The 19,812-nt window shown below is 44.7% G+C and overlaps 2 protein-coding genes across 3 annotated transcripts; both read right to left on the bottom strand.

Annotated features, from left to right (window-relative positions):
* Positions 1-10,146, bottom strand: LOC311104251 (soluble calcium-activated nucleotidase 1-like). Of its 2 annotated transcripts, none has more exons than XM_084146009.1 (4): positions 10,011-10,146; positions 3,394-4,041; positions 1,630-1,833; positions 1-1,485 (listed from the first exon to the last, which is right to left on the bottom strand). In XM_084146009.1, the coding sequence occupies exons 2-4, from the start codon at positions 4,028-4,030 to the stop codon at positions 1,115-1,117; spliced, it is 1,212 nt and encodes a 403-aa protein (XP_084002135.1). In that variant the 5' UTR covers positions 4,031-4,041; positions 10,011-10,146; the 3' UTR covers positions 1-1,114. The 2 variants fall into 2 exon arrangements, with proteins under 2 accessions (XP_084002135.1, XP_084002134.1); XM_084146008.1 differs by lacking the exon at positions 10,011-10,146 and adding an exon at positions 6,493-6,661.
* A 661-nt stretch (positions 10,147-10,807) lies between these two features.
* Positions 10,808-19,450, bottom strand: LOC311103547 (synaptogyrin-2-like). The gene is made up of 4 exons (XM_084145135.1): positions 19,229-19,450; positions 15,280-15,517; positions 14,575-14,711; positions 10,808-12,898 (listed from the first exon to the last, which is right to left on the bottom strand). The coding sequence occupies exons 1-4, from the start codon at positions 19,325-19,327 to the stop codon at positions 12,683-12,685; spliced, it is 690 nt and encodes a 229-aa protein (XP_084001261.1). The 5' UTR covers positions 19,328-19,450; the 3' UTR covers positions 10,808-12,682.
* Between the last annotated feature and the right edge of the window lie 362 nt (positions 19,451-19,812).

Genomic DNA, 19,812 nt, shown 5'->3' with positions numbered 1-19,812 from the left:
TATCAAGATAGATTTTACTCAACAACCATCAGTAAAACAAAACATTTGTAATAATAGGACGAAGTGAGATTCTGCTTTTGTTTTAAATTCCTTCAAAAAAACATACTTTCATAAAGGTCACCTTCAATGGATTCACATAGGGCAGGTTTCCCTTTTTTTGCATTTCCATTGTTGGACATAAGACTGTAAAAACACCAGGAAATCAGCTCCAAGTGATTTTAATTTAGGAAATCTGTTCCCAAGTATTCCCACGCATAATAGAGAGACACGTAATAGTATACAAATGTAATCAAGGTTTGAAATGATGATGTTTTAGTCAAATATATGTTTGGGATTCTTGCGGTCAATTTGCAGTCTACAAATTATTTGTAATTATGTTCTGGCCCCCCGACCATCCCCTCAAGAAAAAAATCGTCCCGCGGCTGAAACTAGTTGACGATCCCTGACGTAGGGTAAAGTGTTCTGAAGTATATGATTTAATGTAGTAAAAAGTAAGAAGAAACTGTGTTACACATTGGGGAAAAACAACACATCCATTATTTCCTGGATGTACAGTATCTGCATTTTATGAGTGAAATCACAGTTTAAGATTAATTCATTATTTGTACATTCATTCTTACAAAGTCTACATTACTTTAGAAGACAGCCGTTGGCCTAGGTAGAGGATGGCCATCAAGAGGACATCCTCAACTTGAGGACTTTGTTCAGGTAGCCTTGGCTACTCTCGGCTCCCATTTACTGAGCAGTTAGAACGTCTCAGCCCTGAAACCTTGAGTTGAGTTCATTAAGGCATGCAACAAAATTATTTATTTTAAACGTTTTGCAACAGAAAACGGAAAAAAAAAAACAGTTTCATGTTGGACAAGTCCAGGTGGCCCCTCCCTGTTTCAGTCCGTTTTCTTCCGTTTGATGCCTAATGAACACGACCCTACTCATCCTCAGGTCACACCAAAATGGCTTCTGATTCGTGATCGATCGATGGTCTGCGTGTCGTCTTCACAATCAATGAACAAGCAGCAAGTCAACTTTTGAGTGAATGGAATGTCAACAACTATGTTCCACATAGCTACTGTATGTCCTCGAAAGGAATTGGCTCAGTCTCCTCCTTGTTTTCCTAAATGAACTCCAGACCCTCATACTTCACATCTCCTATCTTGGTTTCAGGTAACAGGATCTGGCCGTCCAGTGTGAATGCCATGATGTACGAGGCGATTTTCCCAGCGTCCTCCTCCGACTTGAGAGCCACAACGATCTGATCGTCTGTGTTGGGGACAAACTTGAAGGAGGAGAAGCCGTGCGTGGGGTTGTGCGGGCCCACCCGGTTCACGGTGACGTCCTCGAAGTCCCGCGAGCAGCTGAGGACGAGGTTGGTGGCGCGGCGCTCGTCGGCCGTCTCATCGTAGCGCTCTTTGCTAGCGCGGCGTGGGAGGAAGAACCAGCGCTGCAGGCTGTCACTCCATGCGGCCGACTCGTGGATCAGGTAACCTGGGGAGAGAATGTCATGAGAATCTGAATATCATAAAGAATGCTAATAGTTTGCATGGATAGCATAGCATATACAGTTAGAGTTAACACAGTTAGCATAGCTTTTGCAGTTAGCGTTAGCATTTGCAACCCTGCAGCTCTCACCTGGAGGTTCGATCCCAGCTGCGGACCTCAGGAGGTTGTACTTGGGGACCCAGTTCTGGTGCTGCACGTCACCCCGATGGCCCACCACCTTTACCCACTCGGGGTTGTTGTTGACTACCTCCCCCGTGGTGGTGGTCCACTCCTTCCCCAGGCCACCCACGTACAAGTGCTCGTCCTTCACCGCTAGCCACTCGGCCTTGAACCCTGACAGAGGGAAACAGAGGGTCATGGGGACACACATCAAGATTTTATGATTCACTGAACTACTGTACAGACCTTTTGAATGCACTAAAGAGTAAAACGTAGTTAAGAGATATATACTCTAAACATTAGGAACACCTGATTTTCCATTTTTAGTCATTTAGCAGACGCTCTTATCCAGAGCGACTTACAGTTAGTGAGTGCATACATTTCCATGACATAGATTGACCAGGTGAATCCAGGTGAAAGCTATGATCCCTTATTGATGTCACTTGTTAAATCCACTTCAATCAGTGTAGCTGAAGGAGAGGAGACAGGTTAAATAAGGATTTTTAAGCCTTGAGACATTTGAGACATGGATTGTGTATGTGTGCCATTCAGAGGGTGAATGGGCAAGACAAAAGATTGAAGTGCATTTGAACGGGGTATGGTAGTAGGTGCCACAGGTTTGTGTCAAGAACAGCAACGCTGCTGGGTTTTTCATGCTCAACAGTTTCCAGAGTGTATCAAGAATGGTCCACCACCCAAAGGACATCCAGCCAACTTGACACAACTGTGGGAAGCATTGGAGTCAACATTGGCCAGCATCCCTGTGGAACGCTTTCGACAACTTGTAGAGTCCATGCCCCAACAAATTGAGGCTGTTCTGAGGGCAAAAGAGGGTGCAATTCAATATTAGGAAGGTGTTCTTAATGTTTTGTACACTCAGTGTTTACAAATGAGAACGCGATCCAACAAATTCCATTGCCAGGGTCGTGGTCTACCCCAGATGAGGTTCTTCAACAGACCCCTTAGAGTAACTAAGCAGATTAAGTTCCAAATCTGCCTGCCTGGTTGATAGATTAATTATTACTGACTAATTATTACACCCTGAAACTGTGTATAATGTGTTAGAAATGTGTGAGTGTAGGACCAGTCAAGGCTATGGCATTGAGCCACTATTTAGCAATGTGAGTAAGAGTTAGGCCAGACAACAAAGACAACTGAGAAACTAAGATAAAGAGGCCTCCCAATTTAGGGAGGGGAGAAACTGTTATGAAAACATGGTGCAGAATATTGTGAGAACGGCAATAACTGAGTAATGCAGGGAGTAGGATATGTGTGTGTGTGTGTGTATGTATGTATGTGTGTATGCATGTGTGTGAACTGAAGGTCTCTGAAATTGTGATGGCAGAATTCTCAATGAATAAATATCTCTGACTATGCAGACCGGGACACTGGCCATTACTTAAATCCCAAAAGACTTACAACCTTTTGGGAGACGCACAGAGACACTAAAATAGTTTGTTAAATAATTCACATAACACTGGTCTACACAGTGAGACACTTACACAATCCCAAATCGACCCCTAACTCCTACTCCATATTCACATATGGAGATTTGAGAGGATTAAATAGGTGTAAGCAATATGGTGTAAATTCCATCTACCCTATCAGAAGCAAGGTGAAGCAATTACCATATAGCTTATACCTATTCAATCCTCTCAGATCTACAGGAGTGCCTAAGAAGAATGGGTTAGGGGTCGATTCAGCACTTTAATTTGGCCCATCTGCCTCACTGACCTTTGGAGACGGAGCCGTCCCCGTCGGGGAGGATGACCCAGGGCACAGCCTTGCTGCCGTCGATGTGGTAGACCACGCCCGTTCGGTCGTCCACGCTGTACAGCTTCCCGTTGAACACCACCAGCTCTGACAGCTCCATGCCCCGGCCCTTCTCCGCCAGGTGGCTCTCCAGCAGCACCCTCTCCGCGTCCCATTCCACGGTCACCTTGTTGCCGCTCTCTGACACCAGCAGGTGGCCCCGGCGCATGTAGCTGAACCACGTCAGCTTCTTGTCGCTGCGAGAGTCCGTGTCCAGGTCGGCAATCACCCCTATGCGGTAGCGCGTTCCCTGTGGCGTCCGCTCGGGGGTGCTGAGCGGGTAAGTGTCATTGTAGCGGTCGGCCACCTCGCTCACAGCCATCCCCATGTGGCCGGAGCTGGGGGCCTGGGAGCGGGAGCCCGGGTTCAGGTGCATGTAGAGGAGGACCAGGGCCAAGGCCAGGGCCAGGGCTACGATGGACCTCAAATTTAGGCGGAATCTGGGGTCCGTGGTGTTGGTCATGGAGGCCAACATGGGAAGTCCTCCGACTGAGATGCGCAGGGGGTTCATAGACGGATCATTCTGGTCCAGTTGGGTGTAGCCTGGGGAAACAGGCATGGGGGAGGGACCTGAAAGGTTAGAGAGAGGAGAATGGAGGGGTCAGAGGTCTGATTTTGAGGGAGAAGTTGCGCTCCTCAGCACCGGGAGAATCACAATTGCATTTCCTTGATTACTCATGTCCTCTCTCCTCGCCACCCACTCATCTCACATATACTAGTATTGTAGTTATTACTTAGGACTAGATCCTTTAGAAAATCAGTGTTGCAGTGTCTCATGACTCAAAATCATCATGCTTATCACAGTGCCATTTTGAGTGACATATAGCAGCTTTAGAATCTGACGGCACTATGTCAACCCCACAACCGTTGAATACCTCCTTGAAGACGCCACATGGATTAGGTGTTTTGATTGAACATTTATGTTAAGTCTTTCACAAGAGACTACTGTAATATAATTTCCATCAATGAAACACCAAATCAGTGCATAGACATTCATAAAAAATATATTATGTGTGAGATTTCACACCAGACAACAGTATACAATACACACCAGCTTCATTCAGATCCAGCTTCCCTGTAAATAATCTCTGCTCACAAGTTCAGCCAACGACGTCCTTCTTCAAGCCTCACCTCTTTCCATATATCAGACCACTGAAACAACACTAGCTTTCAGATCCTGAAGAGAATGTCTATGTACAACCAATGAGCATCCCATAGATCAGCTCTGCTGTGAAGAAGGAAGAAGTGGTAGCTACAGGTGAGACCAATAGAAGCTGGCCACAGGTGTGCAGGCAGTGTGTGTCGACGTGGAGCCTGGGAGTGGCCCATTCAGGGACATAAAATGGGACAATATGTGGTGGTGAACAGGTAAAGCAGGAAAGGTAGCAAGTAGGCACCCGGAAACCACCCCACAACCTTGCCACTCAAAACCACACTCTCAGTCAGATGAGGGTGTTCAAAAACTAACCTACTTTTAGAATAATTTGTCCAACAATCGGTCAACAGGTAGAGTAGAGTCTTTATTATCCCAGAGGGGCCTAATCTCAGTAGCAAATCTCATGTGTGTTTACCAGATACTCAATCAACATCACTCATGAGAGAGATAGCCAACAGGCGACAGAATAAGGCAATGCAATTCTGCCTACGTTTTGGTATATCTAAATAACAGACTGATTGCCCCAGCATTATCGGTGGCTTTTGTTGATAGTATCTGGCTCCATGCATCTGAAAAAATAAATTCTACACTCAATGTAGCCTAAATCTTGCCTGACGGCTCAAACTGAATTATTCCGCTGCTCTGTTCGCTATATACTTCAGTCTGAGACTGGCATCGTTTAAGTCGTTTGTGGTGACGTCAAAATGAGGGGTGTTGAACAAAACAAAGTAATCCGCCATTGGATCATCTCTAACCAATCAGAGTAGCAAAGCCAATGACGAATTTTCAAACCTCTGCTTTACCCACGAGTGTTCTGACTCTGGCCCAACTCATTGGTTTCTGGGACCAATCAGAATTGTTAGAATGTTTTTAGTTCTGTCCTTGTCTATTAATGTTCTGTATTATTTCATGTTTTGTGTGGACCCCAGGAAGAGTAGCTGCTGCTTTTGCAACAGCTAATGGGGATCCTAATAAAATACCATTCTAGAAATCGTCATGGGAGGTTCTCAGATCTAGACTCATTGCAGAGAAGAAACTAAATGTCTGTGGGCGTGGCGTAGCAATTGCCCGGAGCAAGGAGTTTGAGTAGCCACGCAAGCCTAAATATTAACTGAAAAATCTCAAATGGGAATCGGGGTGAAAGGCAGCATCGGCATCGAATGAAACATCTATTTTAAACGCGCTCTCAGAAATACACCAACATGTGCGCCCTAATTTTTTTTTTTGTGACCTCGCTTTGCGACGCATCCTGTGACCAGGGCATAATTTCTCTAAAGCCAGCAGCAGTAGCCCCTCTTCTGCTCAAAGGCTCTTTCATAGCAGGGCTGTGGCCAGGGCCTCCGGCCACACAGAACTCCATTATGACACCCTGAGGCCCTCTGCTCTGTGGCAGACTGTCCTCTCTGGCATGCTAGTCTAACACACATACACACAGGCATGGTAATTTAAACTAAATTACCAGAAAACAGATTGTTGTTTGTGCACCCACACTAAGAAGTGCCTGAGGTCCGAGCATGTAGGTTCACAAACACACGGCATCCATTACAGGGTAAGGTATCTGTGATGGATGGAATCCCAACTAGAGACTACAGAGACATCACACACTATAGAACATATCTCCAACATGTCTCTCCTCTAGCCTGGTCCCAGATCTGTTCGGGCTCTATAGCAAACTCCTATGATTGTTGTCATGCCATACATAGGAGTAGGTGAAGTATAGGCAAGACAGCACAAACTGATCTGGGACCAAGCTACCTCTTCTCCATATAGCACCTCACAACAAACTCCTCAAATCACAGAGTCACAGGGCCGTGCAGGATCTGCCGTCACTGAAACAAACAAGAGCTGTGGTGGTATGGAGTTACCCTTTCTCCTCCTCCGTCCTGAACGCTGGACGACTGTCATCTCAATTCCACATCCACGCCAAAGGACTAGCTACACTCTTCCGTTGCCCTAGAGTTAATTGAATGCTGAGCAGTGAACTCCTTAGTTATCAGCTGAAAGGGATTGGCTGTGCAACCGTGACCAAGGGTAAAAACAACGGTGGTGAACTTTAACTAGACTTGGGGGATTAGTATTGATTAACCAGCGCAAGTCCAAAGGGGGAAACCTAGCAGGCAATTGACACAACTACTCTTCACCACTCTTGTCTTGCTTGACCTTTGTGCATGTGTGCACTGCAAGCCTAGGTAAAGTCAACATATTGTTCCTCTAGTCTGGCCTCGTTCCATACTGTATGTTCTATAGCCTCTAGTCTGGCCTCGTTCCATACTGTCAGTTCTGTAGTCTCTAGTCTGGCCTCGTTCCTTACTGTATGTTCTATAGCCTCTAGTCTGGCCTCGTTCCATACTGTATGTTCTATAGCCTCTAGTCTGGCCTCGTTCCTTACTGTATGTTCTGTAGTCTCTAGTCTGGCCTCGTTCCATACTGTATGTTCTGTAGTCTCTAGTCTGGCCTCGTTCCATACTGTATGTTCTATAGCCTCTAGTCTGGCCTCGTTCCATACTGTATGTTCTATAGCCTCTAGTCTGGCCTCGTTCCATACTGTATGTTCTGTAGCCTCTAGTCTGGCCTCGTTCCATACTGTATGTTCTGTAGCCTCTAGTCTGGCCTCGTTCCATACTGTATGTTCTATAGCCTCTAGTCTGGCCTCGTTCCATACTGTATGTTCTGTAGCCTCTAGTCTGGCCTCGTTCCATACTGTATGTTCTGTAGCCTCTATTCTGGCCTCGTTCCATACTGTCAGTTCTGTAGCCTCTAGTCTGGCCTCGTTCCATACTGTATGTTCTGTAGCCTCTAGTCTGGCCTCGTTCCATACTGTCAGTTCTGTAGCCTCTAGTCTGGCCTCGTTCCATACTGTATGTTCTGTAGCCTCTAGTCTGGCCTCGTTCCATACTGTCAGTTCTGTAGCCTCTAGTCTGGCCTCGTTCCTTACTGTCAGTTCTGTAGCCTCTAGTCTGGCCTCGTTCCTTACTGTATGTTCTGCTGACAACTGTCTGTTTGAGATACAAGTTTGAGGTGGGTTTTTTAAAGGTATTTTTCTTCAATTTATGCTTTGGCCACAAATACGAGTATAGGATGAGTCAACAACATTATTTGGGTATGAGGTAACAGAATATGAACTTTTAAAAGTGAGATTTTCAAATAAATATGAATTTGAGAATTTCACCCATCTCAGGATAAAGCAATGGAGAGAGTTAGTTACACACTGATATCGGTTCTAATTGTAAACCACTCAGTCTCTTAGCAGATTTTCAAAGAAAGGCAACGTGCAGAAACGGTCTTCAACAGCCATATAATGGACTTTCGAGCAACAAAGTCCATTAGGTTATATGCCATTAAAGGACACAGGTGTGTCAAGACCATACATGGTTTACTGCGACTGCTGTAGAGCATGGGTTGCAGAATGAGCATAGCCTAACTGTTTTCTGCCTTTCAACTGAGCATACCATGTGATGGTACCTGCTGGTAGCAAATTCAGGGGTAGCCCTGACCGGGACTCGAACTCTGGTCCAGCTACTCAACAATTTAGCTGTTAGGCCTAGAGATCCGAACCTCTTGACGAGGTCGCTAGGTGATTAACCTAGGGTAGCAACATTGGTACATTGTGGGAGGCATCCCGTCTGTCTAGAGACTACTAGGTGATTGGTTAAGGTCACTACAATAGGTAGGCCTAGTTGTTTCAAGTTCTTTTTGATTGCCATAGTTTATGCATTTACATTGTTTTGAATTCATTCTGCTGTGGATAAATGGTGTATGACAATATTCACATACAAGCATTCACTAATCAAAGTAAGTCTATATCTTCCTACTGATGTATCACCTGGTCTTTTGCATTCCTGCATTTATACATGACAAGACACTGTTTTTAACTACAGTGCTGTGATCATGTGGTTGGTTTATAATGGGTTTTACAACAGTGTTGGACTGGCAGACTTCTACTGGTATTGCACCTGTATGATAACGCCCCCTACAGTGAGCACAGAGCAACGCTGGTGGACGACAGATACACTACATGGCCAAAATTATGGACACCTGCTCGTCCAACATCTCATTCCAAAATCATGTGCATTAATAAGGAGTTGGTCCCCCCTTTGCTGCTATAACAGCCTCCACTCTTCTGGGAAGGCTTTCCACTAGATGTTGGAACATTGCTTCAGGGACTTGCTTCCATTCAGCCACAAGAGCATTAGTGAGGGTCGGGCACTGATGTTGGGCAATTAGGCCTGGCTCGCAGTCGGCGTTCCAATTCATCCCAAAGGTGTTCGATGGGGTTGAGGTCAGAGCTCTGTGCATGCAAGTTCTTCCACACCGATCTCGACAAAGCATTTCTGTATGGACCTCGCTTTGTGCACAAGGGCATTGTCATGCTGAAACAGGAAAGGGCTTTCCCCAAACTGTTGCCACGAAGTTGGAAGCACAGAATTGTCTAGAATGTCATTGTATGCTGTAGCGTTAAGATTTCCCTTCACTGGAACTACGGGGCCTAGCCCGAACCATGAAAAACAGCCCCAGACCATTATTCCTCCTCCACCAAACTGGCACTATGCATTGGGGCAGGTACTGTTCTCCTGGCATCTGCCAAACCCAGATTCATCCATCGGACTGCCAGATGGTGAAGCATGATTAATCACTCCAGAGAACGTGTTTCCACTGCTCCAGAGTCCAATGGCGGCGAGCTTTACACCACTCCAGCCGATGCTTGGCATTGTGCATGGTGATCTTAGGCTTGTGTGACGCTGCTCGGCCATGGAAACCCATTCCATGAAGCTCCCGACGAACAGTTATTGTGCTGACATTGCTTCCATAGGCAGTTTGGAACTCGGTAGTGAGTGGAATGTTGCAACCACATGCTATGTGCTTCAGTACTCGGCAGTCCCCCTACCACTTCACAGCGGAGCCATGCTCCTAGATGTTTCCACTTCACAATAACAGCACTTACAGGGGCAGCTCTAGCAGGGCAGAAATTTGACAATTGACTTGTTGGAAAGGTGGCATCCTATGACGGTGCCACGTTGAAAGTCACTGAGCTCTCCAGTAAGGCCAATCTATTGCCAATGTTTGTCTATGGAGATTGCATGGCTGTGTGCTCGGTTTTATACAGCAATGTCAGCAATGGGTGTGGCTGTAATAGCCGAATCCACTAATTTGAAGGGGTATCCACATACCTTTGTATATATACTGTATTTTAAAACACATGCCAACTCGAGCCTCCATCATCGCACTACCGACAGATTAGTGAGTAGGCCTTAATTCGAACACGAAAAAGGGAAGTACATGTGACAACATATGAGCGCTCCTGCTTAACTAGGATATGCTCTAGAATTGTCTAATATTGAATAATGGCTACACGAAGCTTCATGGATGTTAGAACGATACTCACTTCAAGTGATATGTCGCCAAATGATAGTCCGATAATGGTTTGATTAGCCACAACACAGCTTCGTTTAAATCTATGCTACAGTGTTTAGTCTCCATCGTTCGCATCATCAGGGAAACCATGGGCTACTTCCTTGTTCAGTGACACTATAAAATAAGTCCCGCCCAGTCAACAAAATCTACCTAGCCTACGAATTGAAACGCATTCAGGATTACTATGAGCTGCTTGCGTAAACTGTGGACGAAAGTGTTACAATGTTGCAGTTGTTTGCAACATTGTAACTTTCATTGCAATGCAGGTGCAACGGAACATCTAAAATCATTGGCCGTGTTCGAGAGGATCAAACATTGTATTGTATCTGGGTAAATTATGACTGACTGATCAGTAGTTATTTATGATTCAAGGTTTTTGTAGATCAGTCAGTCGGTAGTCGCCTGCAATGTCGAAGAAGCTCATGTCCATGATTGCAGTGACGGTGCAAGACTACAAATGCTACTCACTGTATGTTAGTAGTGAAAGGTTCCTGGCATTGACATACATTGAAAAGTTAACAAGAGTCATGGGATGTTTATGTTGCACAATGTCTGTGTTTTCAGTAACCTCAGCGTCCAATGTGAAACATAATAACTAGAGGTGACACACAGGGCCCACCCAGAGAGAACACAAATAGCCTTACTAGTTCTAGTTGTAAACCTTATTTATATAATTTTCACCAGCTCCTTTACTCTTCCTCCTTAGCGGCTGCTCAAATATTTGCCTTTGGAATACAGCCTTCTTTTTTTTTTTTAAATACAAATAAATAAACGGGAAAAGTCTTTATTTGGCAAAGGTTCGGTCAGTGGTGTGGTAGGCTTTTATATAAGGCACTTTGTGCAACAGACTGCAAAGCCTCTCAGTACAATCTTGAAACCCAAGACAGAGAGCATAATAAGTGGTGAGATCACTTCATCAGAGAGGGCGTGAACAAATAAGCTTGTACCAAAGATATACCAAGAACAAAGGCAGGTTATGGCTGCAACATATATGTCGTTTTTGATGAAGGTTCTTAGTCTGGTATGGAAGTGATTGTCATGTCCAGGAGGATTAAAAGGCATAGGTAATTTACAAAACAATTTTCAATCGAATACCATCACAATGCTGCCTGAGGAAGACTAGTAGTCGAAACACGTTGCAGTTGTGCGTCCTAATGTAGTATGCTGACTGCTCCCATATGTATTATTTTGTAAATATATTCTGTTAATAGTTTATTGCAACGTACTGGCCGCTTACTCGTCTTCTTTTAATGGAATACCATTACAATTCAATATACTGTATATATTACCTATTAGATGGTATTTTGTTAAAGTCATCTATGAGAATTCTGATATGAGTTTGTCTGAAAAGGTGTGTGGCGGGGAAATGAACACGCCAGAACTGAATAAAACCTTTCCAAGGCACGTTCGGAATAGATGAAGTTTGGAGGCAAACAAGTTGAGGAGAGGGCCTTCCTGATACTAAACAACACACACCCTCATTTACCAAATATATTACACACTTGTTTGAAACTACAATAAAACAAATAATTAGAAAAAGGGTTAACATGGTCATGGAGCAGGGAAATTACATTAAAACGACAAAAATACATAACACATTTGCTATCCAATGCAAACAAAAAAAAACTTTACGGCTGGTTTCCCGGACCAAGATTAATAAACCTATTCCTGGACGAAAATCTACTTTTAATGGAGATTTTCCATTAAGCGTGAGTCCAGGAGTAGACTTAAACTGGGTGCGGAAAATTGGCCCTAGTAAGTTTAGTGGTTGTTTTTAAAGCACTGATATACAGTAGTTGTTAAGGGTAGCATTTTTCAGACAATGCACCCATTATTGGGATAAACAAAGTATGGGTTTGCAGAGAAAATAAACAAAAACAGTCCTCATTTGTCAATAATTTAGCAATACACTTGAGTTCTAGATTTATGGCAATTAGTTCTGATATCCTGGGCTGGCTATAACTTTGAAATACATTGAAATTCTCAAAAGGTATTTGTATATGCACTATACCATATAACTGGATTAGGCAGCATAGAAAAATAACGTTTGTGTCCATAGCATAGCATAGCCTCATTATTTGCAATACAAAGCAACGTTCCCAGCCCCAGCGACATATGTTTTAGTGTTTTGATCTGAACTTCAGTGTCCACATGACTGCATTACATGTTTCAAGACAAACAGTACAGAGAAGAACAGAAACATAACATCTGACAGTTACCTCAAGTGAATCTCATATTTTTCCATGGCATTCTAGGTTTTACCCTAGTAACAGTTTTCCTTAGATTCTACCTGAAGCTCAGCTCAGGCACTCTAGTTGTATGTATAAAAATGCAGCAAAATATCCATTCACAAACTAAACTACAATATGAATACCAACTTAAATCATGTCAACACACCCTTCATTATGCAAGCGCAACACCAGCTATGACTTAAACAGTTAGGTAAAGGAGGGGACCAGTGGAGTGCAGAGATCAGTCCACATAGCTGAGGCACCATAGCCTAGTCCCAGATGTTTTTGTGTTTGGCACGACAATGACTATAGGAGTTGGCAAGACAGCATAAACAGATCTGGAACCAGGCTACAGGCACCAATGGCAACTTAAAAACATCCTCCCCCCAAATCTGGTCAATGGCTCAGTCCCTCAGTAAGACGGGGGCTGGTATGGTGCTGGATGCTCTTGGTTTTGGGGGGTGAAAGGGGACTGCTGGTAGCCCTCTGGCCCACTGGTGGGGTATGCGGGATAGGCGGAGGTGGCTGGGTAAGGGGTGCTGTAGTCATTGGCTGGGTCTGTGTAGCCCAAGTCAATGTCACTCACTCCTTGACGGTATCTTGTAAAAGCAAATGTAGTCAATAGAGCCTGTGAGAGAGGAAAGATTGGTAAATACGTTTTAAAAAATCCCATAACGTGTCACAAAGTGCTTATACAGAAACCCAGCCTAAAACCCCAAACAGCAAGCAATGCAGATGTAGAGCATTATGTGCATGTTACAATTACTGCCAGAGAGTGTTGTGTAAGCTAAGTAGAAGATTCTAGAATGCCTGGTGTGCTGTCGCATGCACACTTGATAGCTGGACAAGAGACAGAGTAATGAATCCTGACTGGCAGCCTCATCAGTGATTAGCCTCTCTCTGTTGTTATATGTGAATATGTGTCTGAAATGCTATGCTACAGTATCTAAGCTAGGTACAGTTCCAACTGTATAGCTGTTTTATCACTGTTAATTTGAACATGTATTCTCCTTCCTTATAGAACCACAAAGATGACTTATATGTTGTGTGTGTGTGTGTGTGTGTGTGTGTGTGTGTGTGTGTGTGTGTGTGTGGTGACCAAGAGATAATAAACCTCTGGATATGGACACATCTGCCTTGTTCTTGCCTGACAGTCTGTAGCGAGTCACAACCCTAACAATCAGCATTAATTACTAGCGGGTTCACTGCCGACCGCTCAGACGAGCTCCAGCTAGCAGTTTCAAATAGTAACATGCTGAGAGAAAGAGAGAGACAAAAAATATCTACAGAGAGAGCCAAAGAGAGAGAGCAAAAGAGAGAGAGCAAGAGAGAGAGAGAGGGGAGAGAGAAAGAGGGAGAGAGAGAGAGGGGAGAGAGAAAGAGGGAAAGAGAGAGAGGGGAGAGAGAAAGAGGGGAGAGAGAAAGAGGGAGAGAGAGAGAGAGAGAGGGGAGAGAGAAAGAGGGATAGAGAGAGCGAGAGGGGAGAGAGAAAGATGGATAGAGAGAGAGTGGGGAGAGAGAAAGATGGATAGAGAGAGGGGAGAGAGAAAGAGTGATAGAGAGGGGAGAGAGAAAGAGTGATAGAGAGAGAAAGAGAGGGAGAGGGGAGAGAGAAAGAGGGAAAGAGAGAGAGAGAGGGGAGAGAGAAAGAGGGAAAGAGAGAGAGAGAGGGGAGAGAGAAAGAGGGATAGAGAGAGAGAGAGGGGAGAGAGAAAGAGGGAAAGAGAGAGAGGAGAGAGAAAGAGGGAGAGAGAGAGAGAGAGGGGAGAGAGAAAGAGTGATAGAGAGAGGGGAGAGAGAATGAGTGATAGAGAGAGAGAGGGAGAGGGGAGAGAGAAAGAGGGAAAGAGAGAGAGAGAGGGGAGAGAGAAAGAGGGAAAGAGAGAGAGAGAGGGGAGAGAGAAAGAGTGATAGAGAGAGGGGAGAGAGAAAGAGTGATAGAGAGAGAGAGAGAGAGAGGGAGAGGGGAGAGAGAAAGAGGGAAAGAGAGAGAGAGAGGGGAGAGAGAAAGAGGGATAGAGAGAGAGAGAGGAGAGAGAAAGAGGGAAAGAGAGAGAGGAGAGAGAAAGAGGGAGAGAGAGAGAGAGGGGAGAGAGAAAGAGAGAGAGAGAGAGAGAGAGAGAGAGAGAGAGAGAGAGAGAGGGGAGAGAGAAAGAGAGGGGAGAGAGAAAGAGGGAGAGAGAGAGAGAGAGAGAGAGAGAGAGGGGAGAGAGAAAGAGAGGGGAGAGAGAAAGAGAGAGAGAGAGAGAGGGAGAGAGAGAGAAAGAGGGATAGAGAGAGAAAGAGGGAGAGAGAGCAGCTCACCCAAGTGACAATGGAGAAGAAGGAGAAGGCCACTACAGCTCGGGCGGCGTCGGCAGAGATCTCTACTGCTTTGGTGGTGTGAGACCACTGATTGGCCAGGACACAGAAGCAGATGAACCAGAACAACGTCCACACTCCTGACAGAGACAGAGGAGGGAAAGTAAAGGTTATGTTAACACTTCCTACGAATACCCGCTTCATAATGCATTATAAGTGCATTTATAACGCCTTATGAGCAATGCGTAATGCATTACAATGCACAACACTATGAGTGTAGTTATAGATGTTTATAAGCAGTGCACCTTTAGTACATATGTTGTTAAGTGCGGCAGGTAGCTTAGTGGTTAAGAGCTTTGTGCCAGTAACCGAAAGGTCACTGGTTCTAATCCCCGAGCCGACTAGGTGAAAAATCTGTCAATGTGCCCTTGAGCAAGGCACTTAACCCTAATTACTCCTGTAACTCGCTCTGGATAAGAGCGTCTGCTAAATGATTAAAAATGTTTAAAAAATGTAAAATGTAAATTATGCATGGCATATAAGGCATTATAAACCTGTTTGTAATGCATTATTAGGAAGCTAGTCTATTCATAGGAAGTGTTGCCAAGATTATCGTTAAAAAATCTGACCAGAAGTGTCAGTTCTGGGTGCCAAACTACAGCCTTACAGATTTAGCATTGGAAGTATCACAAAATAAATCCCCCTAACCAGAGAAGATCAAATCGCCAGTGACAATGTTCTTCCTCTCTTTGGCGTTGCTGATCTGAGGGAAGTAGGCGTCCAGTACGATGAAGATGACGCAGCCGAGAAAGGCCAAAATTCCGATACCCACTCCGAAGCCGCAGGCGCTATCATTCCCGTTGAACATGCATTCGGCGTCAGGTTTGTTCGGAGGGTTGACATAGCCTTCTCCAGTGATCGTCGCAAACACCACTATGGAAAAGAGCTGAAAAGACAAAAACATGTCTGTTAGAACACCTTGGGGTCCGTCACATAGGCCTATAATCTTATTATCATATAAGACACGTTGTACTAGGTGTAGCACAGTGTTAGTTAGAAAACCTGTAACCAATCACATGGTGAAATACAAAATTACAGTATGCCCTGGGGGAAAAAACATGAAAGGTAATGTCTGGAGGGATGGGTAACGGTAGAGGATACCTTCAGGGGGAGTGTGTTCAACTTCAAGTTTTATTGTCACATGCACAAGTACAGTGAAATGCTTAACTTTCATCAAGGTGAATATAGGAGAAACAGCTCTCGTGACTAGACGTCCATCTTGTTTCCTGTGTTTGTACGATGTTGCCAGTGATGGTGAGGTCACTCACTGTGCTAAAATACCTCTCTCACAGTTTGCTAGTTCACAACAATTTACCATATTTTATTAATGATGCTTGTAAGTGTTAAAGGCCTTTTTTTAAAATGATTTTCCGTTCGACGTGATCAGTTGTGCACTTATTATTATTATTTTTAAAAAACTTGGATCATGATTGAGAAACGTGGGAGTAGTTTTGTGTGTGTGTGGTCCCCGAAGTGGCTGATATCTGGGGCTCTGGCCCAGGGGTTTACTGTCATGCACTCCACACCAACATGACGGCTCTGCACAGGCTTTGACCTAACGCTTTATGAAGCCAACCTTTAGCGGATGTGGACAGCATTATGAAGCCAACCTGTAGTGGATGTGGACAGCATTATGAAGCCGACCTGTAGTGGATGTGGTCAGCTTTATGAAGCCGACCTGTAGTCGATGTGGACAGCCTTATGAAGCCAACTTGTAGTGGATGTGGACAGCTTTATGAAGCCGACATGGATGTGGATGTGGACAGCTTTATGAAGCCAACCTGTAGTGGATGTGGACAGCTTTATGAAGCCGACCTGTAGTGGATGTGGACAGCTTTATGAAGCCGACCTGTAGTGGATGTGGACAGCTTTATGAAGCCGACCTGTAGTGGATGTGGACAGCCTTCTGAAGCCAACCTGTAGTGAATGTGGACAGCCTTATGAAGCCGACCTGTAGTGGATGTGGACAGCTTTATGAAGCCAACCTGTAGTGGATGTGGACAGCTTTATGAAACTGACTTGGATGTAGACAGCTTTATGAAGCCAACTTGTAGTGGATGTGGACAGCTTTATGAAGCCAACCTGTAGTGGATGTGGACAGCATTATGAAGCCAACCTGTAGTGGATGTGGACAGCTTTATGAAGCCGACCTGTAGTGGATGTGGACAGCTTTATGAAGCCGACCTGTAGTGGATGTGGACAGCCTTCTGAAGCCAACCTGTAGTGAATGTGGACAGCCTTATGAAGCCGACCTGTAGTGGATGTGGACAGCTTTATGAAGCCAACCTGTAGTGGATGTGGACAGCTTTATGAAGCCGATCTGTAGTGAATGTGGACAGCCTTTAGAAGCCAACCTGTAGTGATGTGGACAGCCTTATAAAGCTGACCTGTAGTGGATGTGGACAGCATTATGAAGCCGACCTGTAGTGGATGTGGACAGCATTATGTTGCACTTCCATCCTCTCAGGCCAGGGGCACAATGTATGAATTTATGGTTAGATCAGAATTACCGGCCTCCCGAGTGGCGCAGCGGTCTAAGGCACTGCATCGCAGTGCTAGAGGCATCACTACAGACCCGGGTTCAATCCCAGTCTGTGTCGCAGCCGGCCGCGACCGGGAGACCAATGAGGAGGCGCATAATTGGCCCAGCGTCGTCTGGGTTAGGGGAGGGTTTGGCCGGCCGGGATGTCCTTGACCCATCGCGTTCTAATGACTCCTGTGGTGTGCCGGGCGAATGCACACTGACTTTGGTCGCCAGTTGTACAGTGTTTCCTCCGACACATTGGTGCGGCTGGCTTCCGGGTTAAGCGAGCAGCATGTCAAGAAGCAGTGCGGCTTGGCAGGGTCGTGTTTCAGAGGACGCATGGCTCTCAACCTTCGCCTCTCCAGAGTCCGTACAGGAGTTGCAGCGATGGGACAAGACTGTAACTACCAATTGGATATCATGAAAAAGGGGTAACTACAAATACAAATATTTGGTTCAGAATCACCGTTATAATCATTGGCCAGTACGGAGAATTAAGAAAAGCCACAAGTCCAAATCCCTATTTCCATCTATGGCTAATTTAGGAAAGGGATTATTTTAGCTAGCCAGCCACCGGAGGACAACGGCACAATGATTTGCAACAATTCAAGTTTTTTTTCTGTCAATTACATTTGGCTTGTGATTAGTGTGAAGCCAAATCCAATCTGGCTTTTTTTTGGTGTGCCAGGACCATTCACAGTTGAGCTCACTCAGTTTAGCTCAATGCTGATTGACTATTACTTTATTTATTTTTTATCAAGGGAAGCCAAATGCTTGCTGGCTTCCCTTGCATTCAATGCTATGGGCGGCAACAATGTAATACTCTTTTTGACCAGACAGCATCATATAGATGGCCTACACATACTGAGACAGAGGGGTGCTGTTTCGCTCGATAGGATGCTTTCTCCGGTGAGATACATTTAGCCACTTGCGAATTGAATGAAAATTGTGAAAGAGATGAAAGATAAATTATTTTCTTGGTCAATTTTTGGGGGAAGCCTGGCTTCCCTTAGCATCCATGAATACATGCCACTGTTGGACAGCGTACGACATGGGTGTCTCATGTGTAGCCTGAAATCCAGACCTGTTTTGTGCTGCTGTCATGTTTGGCATATGGCACAGAGTACAAGGATTGGAGTGTTAGCGGAAACAAACAGATCTCATGGGTGCCCTAGACCAACATCAAAAACAGATAGTCTTGTATACTTTTCTATAACAGGGGTTGACATTAAGGTTTGGCCTATTGCCTGGGGCAAGTGAACTGAGCAGTAGCAAGTTGCGTTGAGACAGCTCGCGGCCCCAACGGGTTTTTAAGTGAAAACACCCAAACTGGGGTTCTATGACCTGTATCCCATGATGATTTCCGATGGGAATCCAAATGGGACTTTTCCATTCGGCCTTCAGTTTAACTAGCTCAGTGCATCCAATAGCCATCTCCTCTTGACATCGAACTGTTTTACAACATCAATGAACATGTTTTCCCCATTGAACTAAACACATTGCCTGTCTTATAATAATATAGCTAATTCCATACAAACAAATTGTCATCACAGCTATCCTTGCAAAACTGTTACAGGTGTAAGGAAGTTCATGGTATGACCGTCGTGTGGTGGATCTGTCAGACTGACAGTTGATCAGATAGTAGTGTAACGAACCTCTTCCACGTCATGGCTGCGAGCTAACGTTACAGCAGCAAACTACTGACATATGTAACTAAAAAAATTGGCCGTTGGTAGGTTTACAAATAACATCATCAAGAGGTGGCAAAACGCTTAGTTTGGTTGACACAGCTAATCTGGTCACGAGGAAAAGTTCCCTGCTAGAACACAGCTGGAAAGCCTGCTAGTTAGCTAGCATTAGCCAAGTGTCATTCGCAACTTTTCCACAACATTACAAACTAGAAAATAAGTCAACAACTCTTGCACATGTTTTGCCTTCTTGCCTTGACGCGCAAAGCTTTTCCATAAAAAGACAATACAATTGTGATGTGTACTGTAGTTAATCAGACAGCTAGCTATGGTTGCTAGTTAGACAGTTAGCACGCTGGCAGTCAACCTAACGGAAATCACTCACCCAGCTCAAGATGCGGACTATGGTTTGAGGTTGTTTAATAAAGCTCATAAAATCGAAGGCACCTCCAGACAGCGAGGCACCATAAGCACCAGATTCCATTTTATATGTTTTTTTATACCGATTAATATGTCCCAACGTCACCGAGAAAAGTACTATGCGTAGGTCTCATTTATGAAGTTGCAGTTCTTTGGTTTTGTTTTCACTGTCATTTCCTGAAAAGTTAAAGAACCGCCCCCGACCATGACCACGTAATCTCTACGAAAACTTCTTCATTGGATTTATAATTGCTTCAAATAAATAGGCATACTGCTACTCTCACTGTGGCATTTTGTTCGTAGTGTTTAATATTGCCACCTTATCACACATTTTCAAAGGGTTTGTACAAAATAAATAGCTAATATCCTCTCTCTCTGTGTCTGAGTCCCCACACACACCCCATTGTGTACACAATCACTTGTATCTTTTTTTAAAACTTATTATCAACTATTCGTTTTCACATACTTTTAAAATAACCGGTAGGCTTATGTAGCCTACTGGCTGACATCATTGCGGTGTTCCTGTTGCACCTGCGGAAAAAATAGTGG

Source organism: Coregonus lavaretus (genome assembly GCF_964263955.1).
Source record: "Coregonus lavaretus genome assembly, chromosome: 28".
NCBI classification, from domain to species: domain Eukaryota; kingdom Metazoa; phylum Chordata; class Actinopteri; order Salmoniformes; family Salmonidae; genus Coregonus; species Coregonus lavaretus.
The sequence above is the reverse complement of the archived record's forward strand: the minus strand, read 5'-3'. Positions and strand labels throughout refer to the sequence as shown.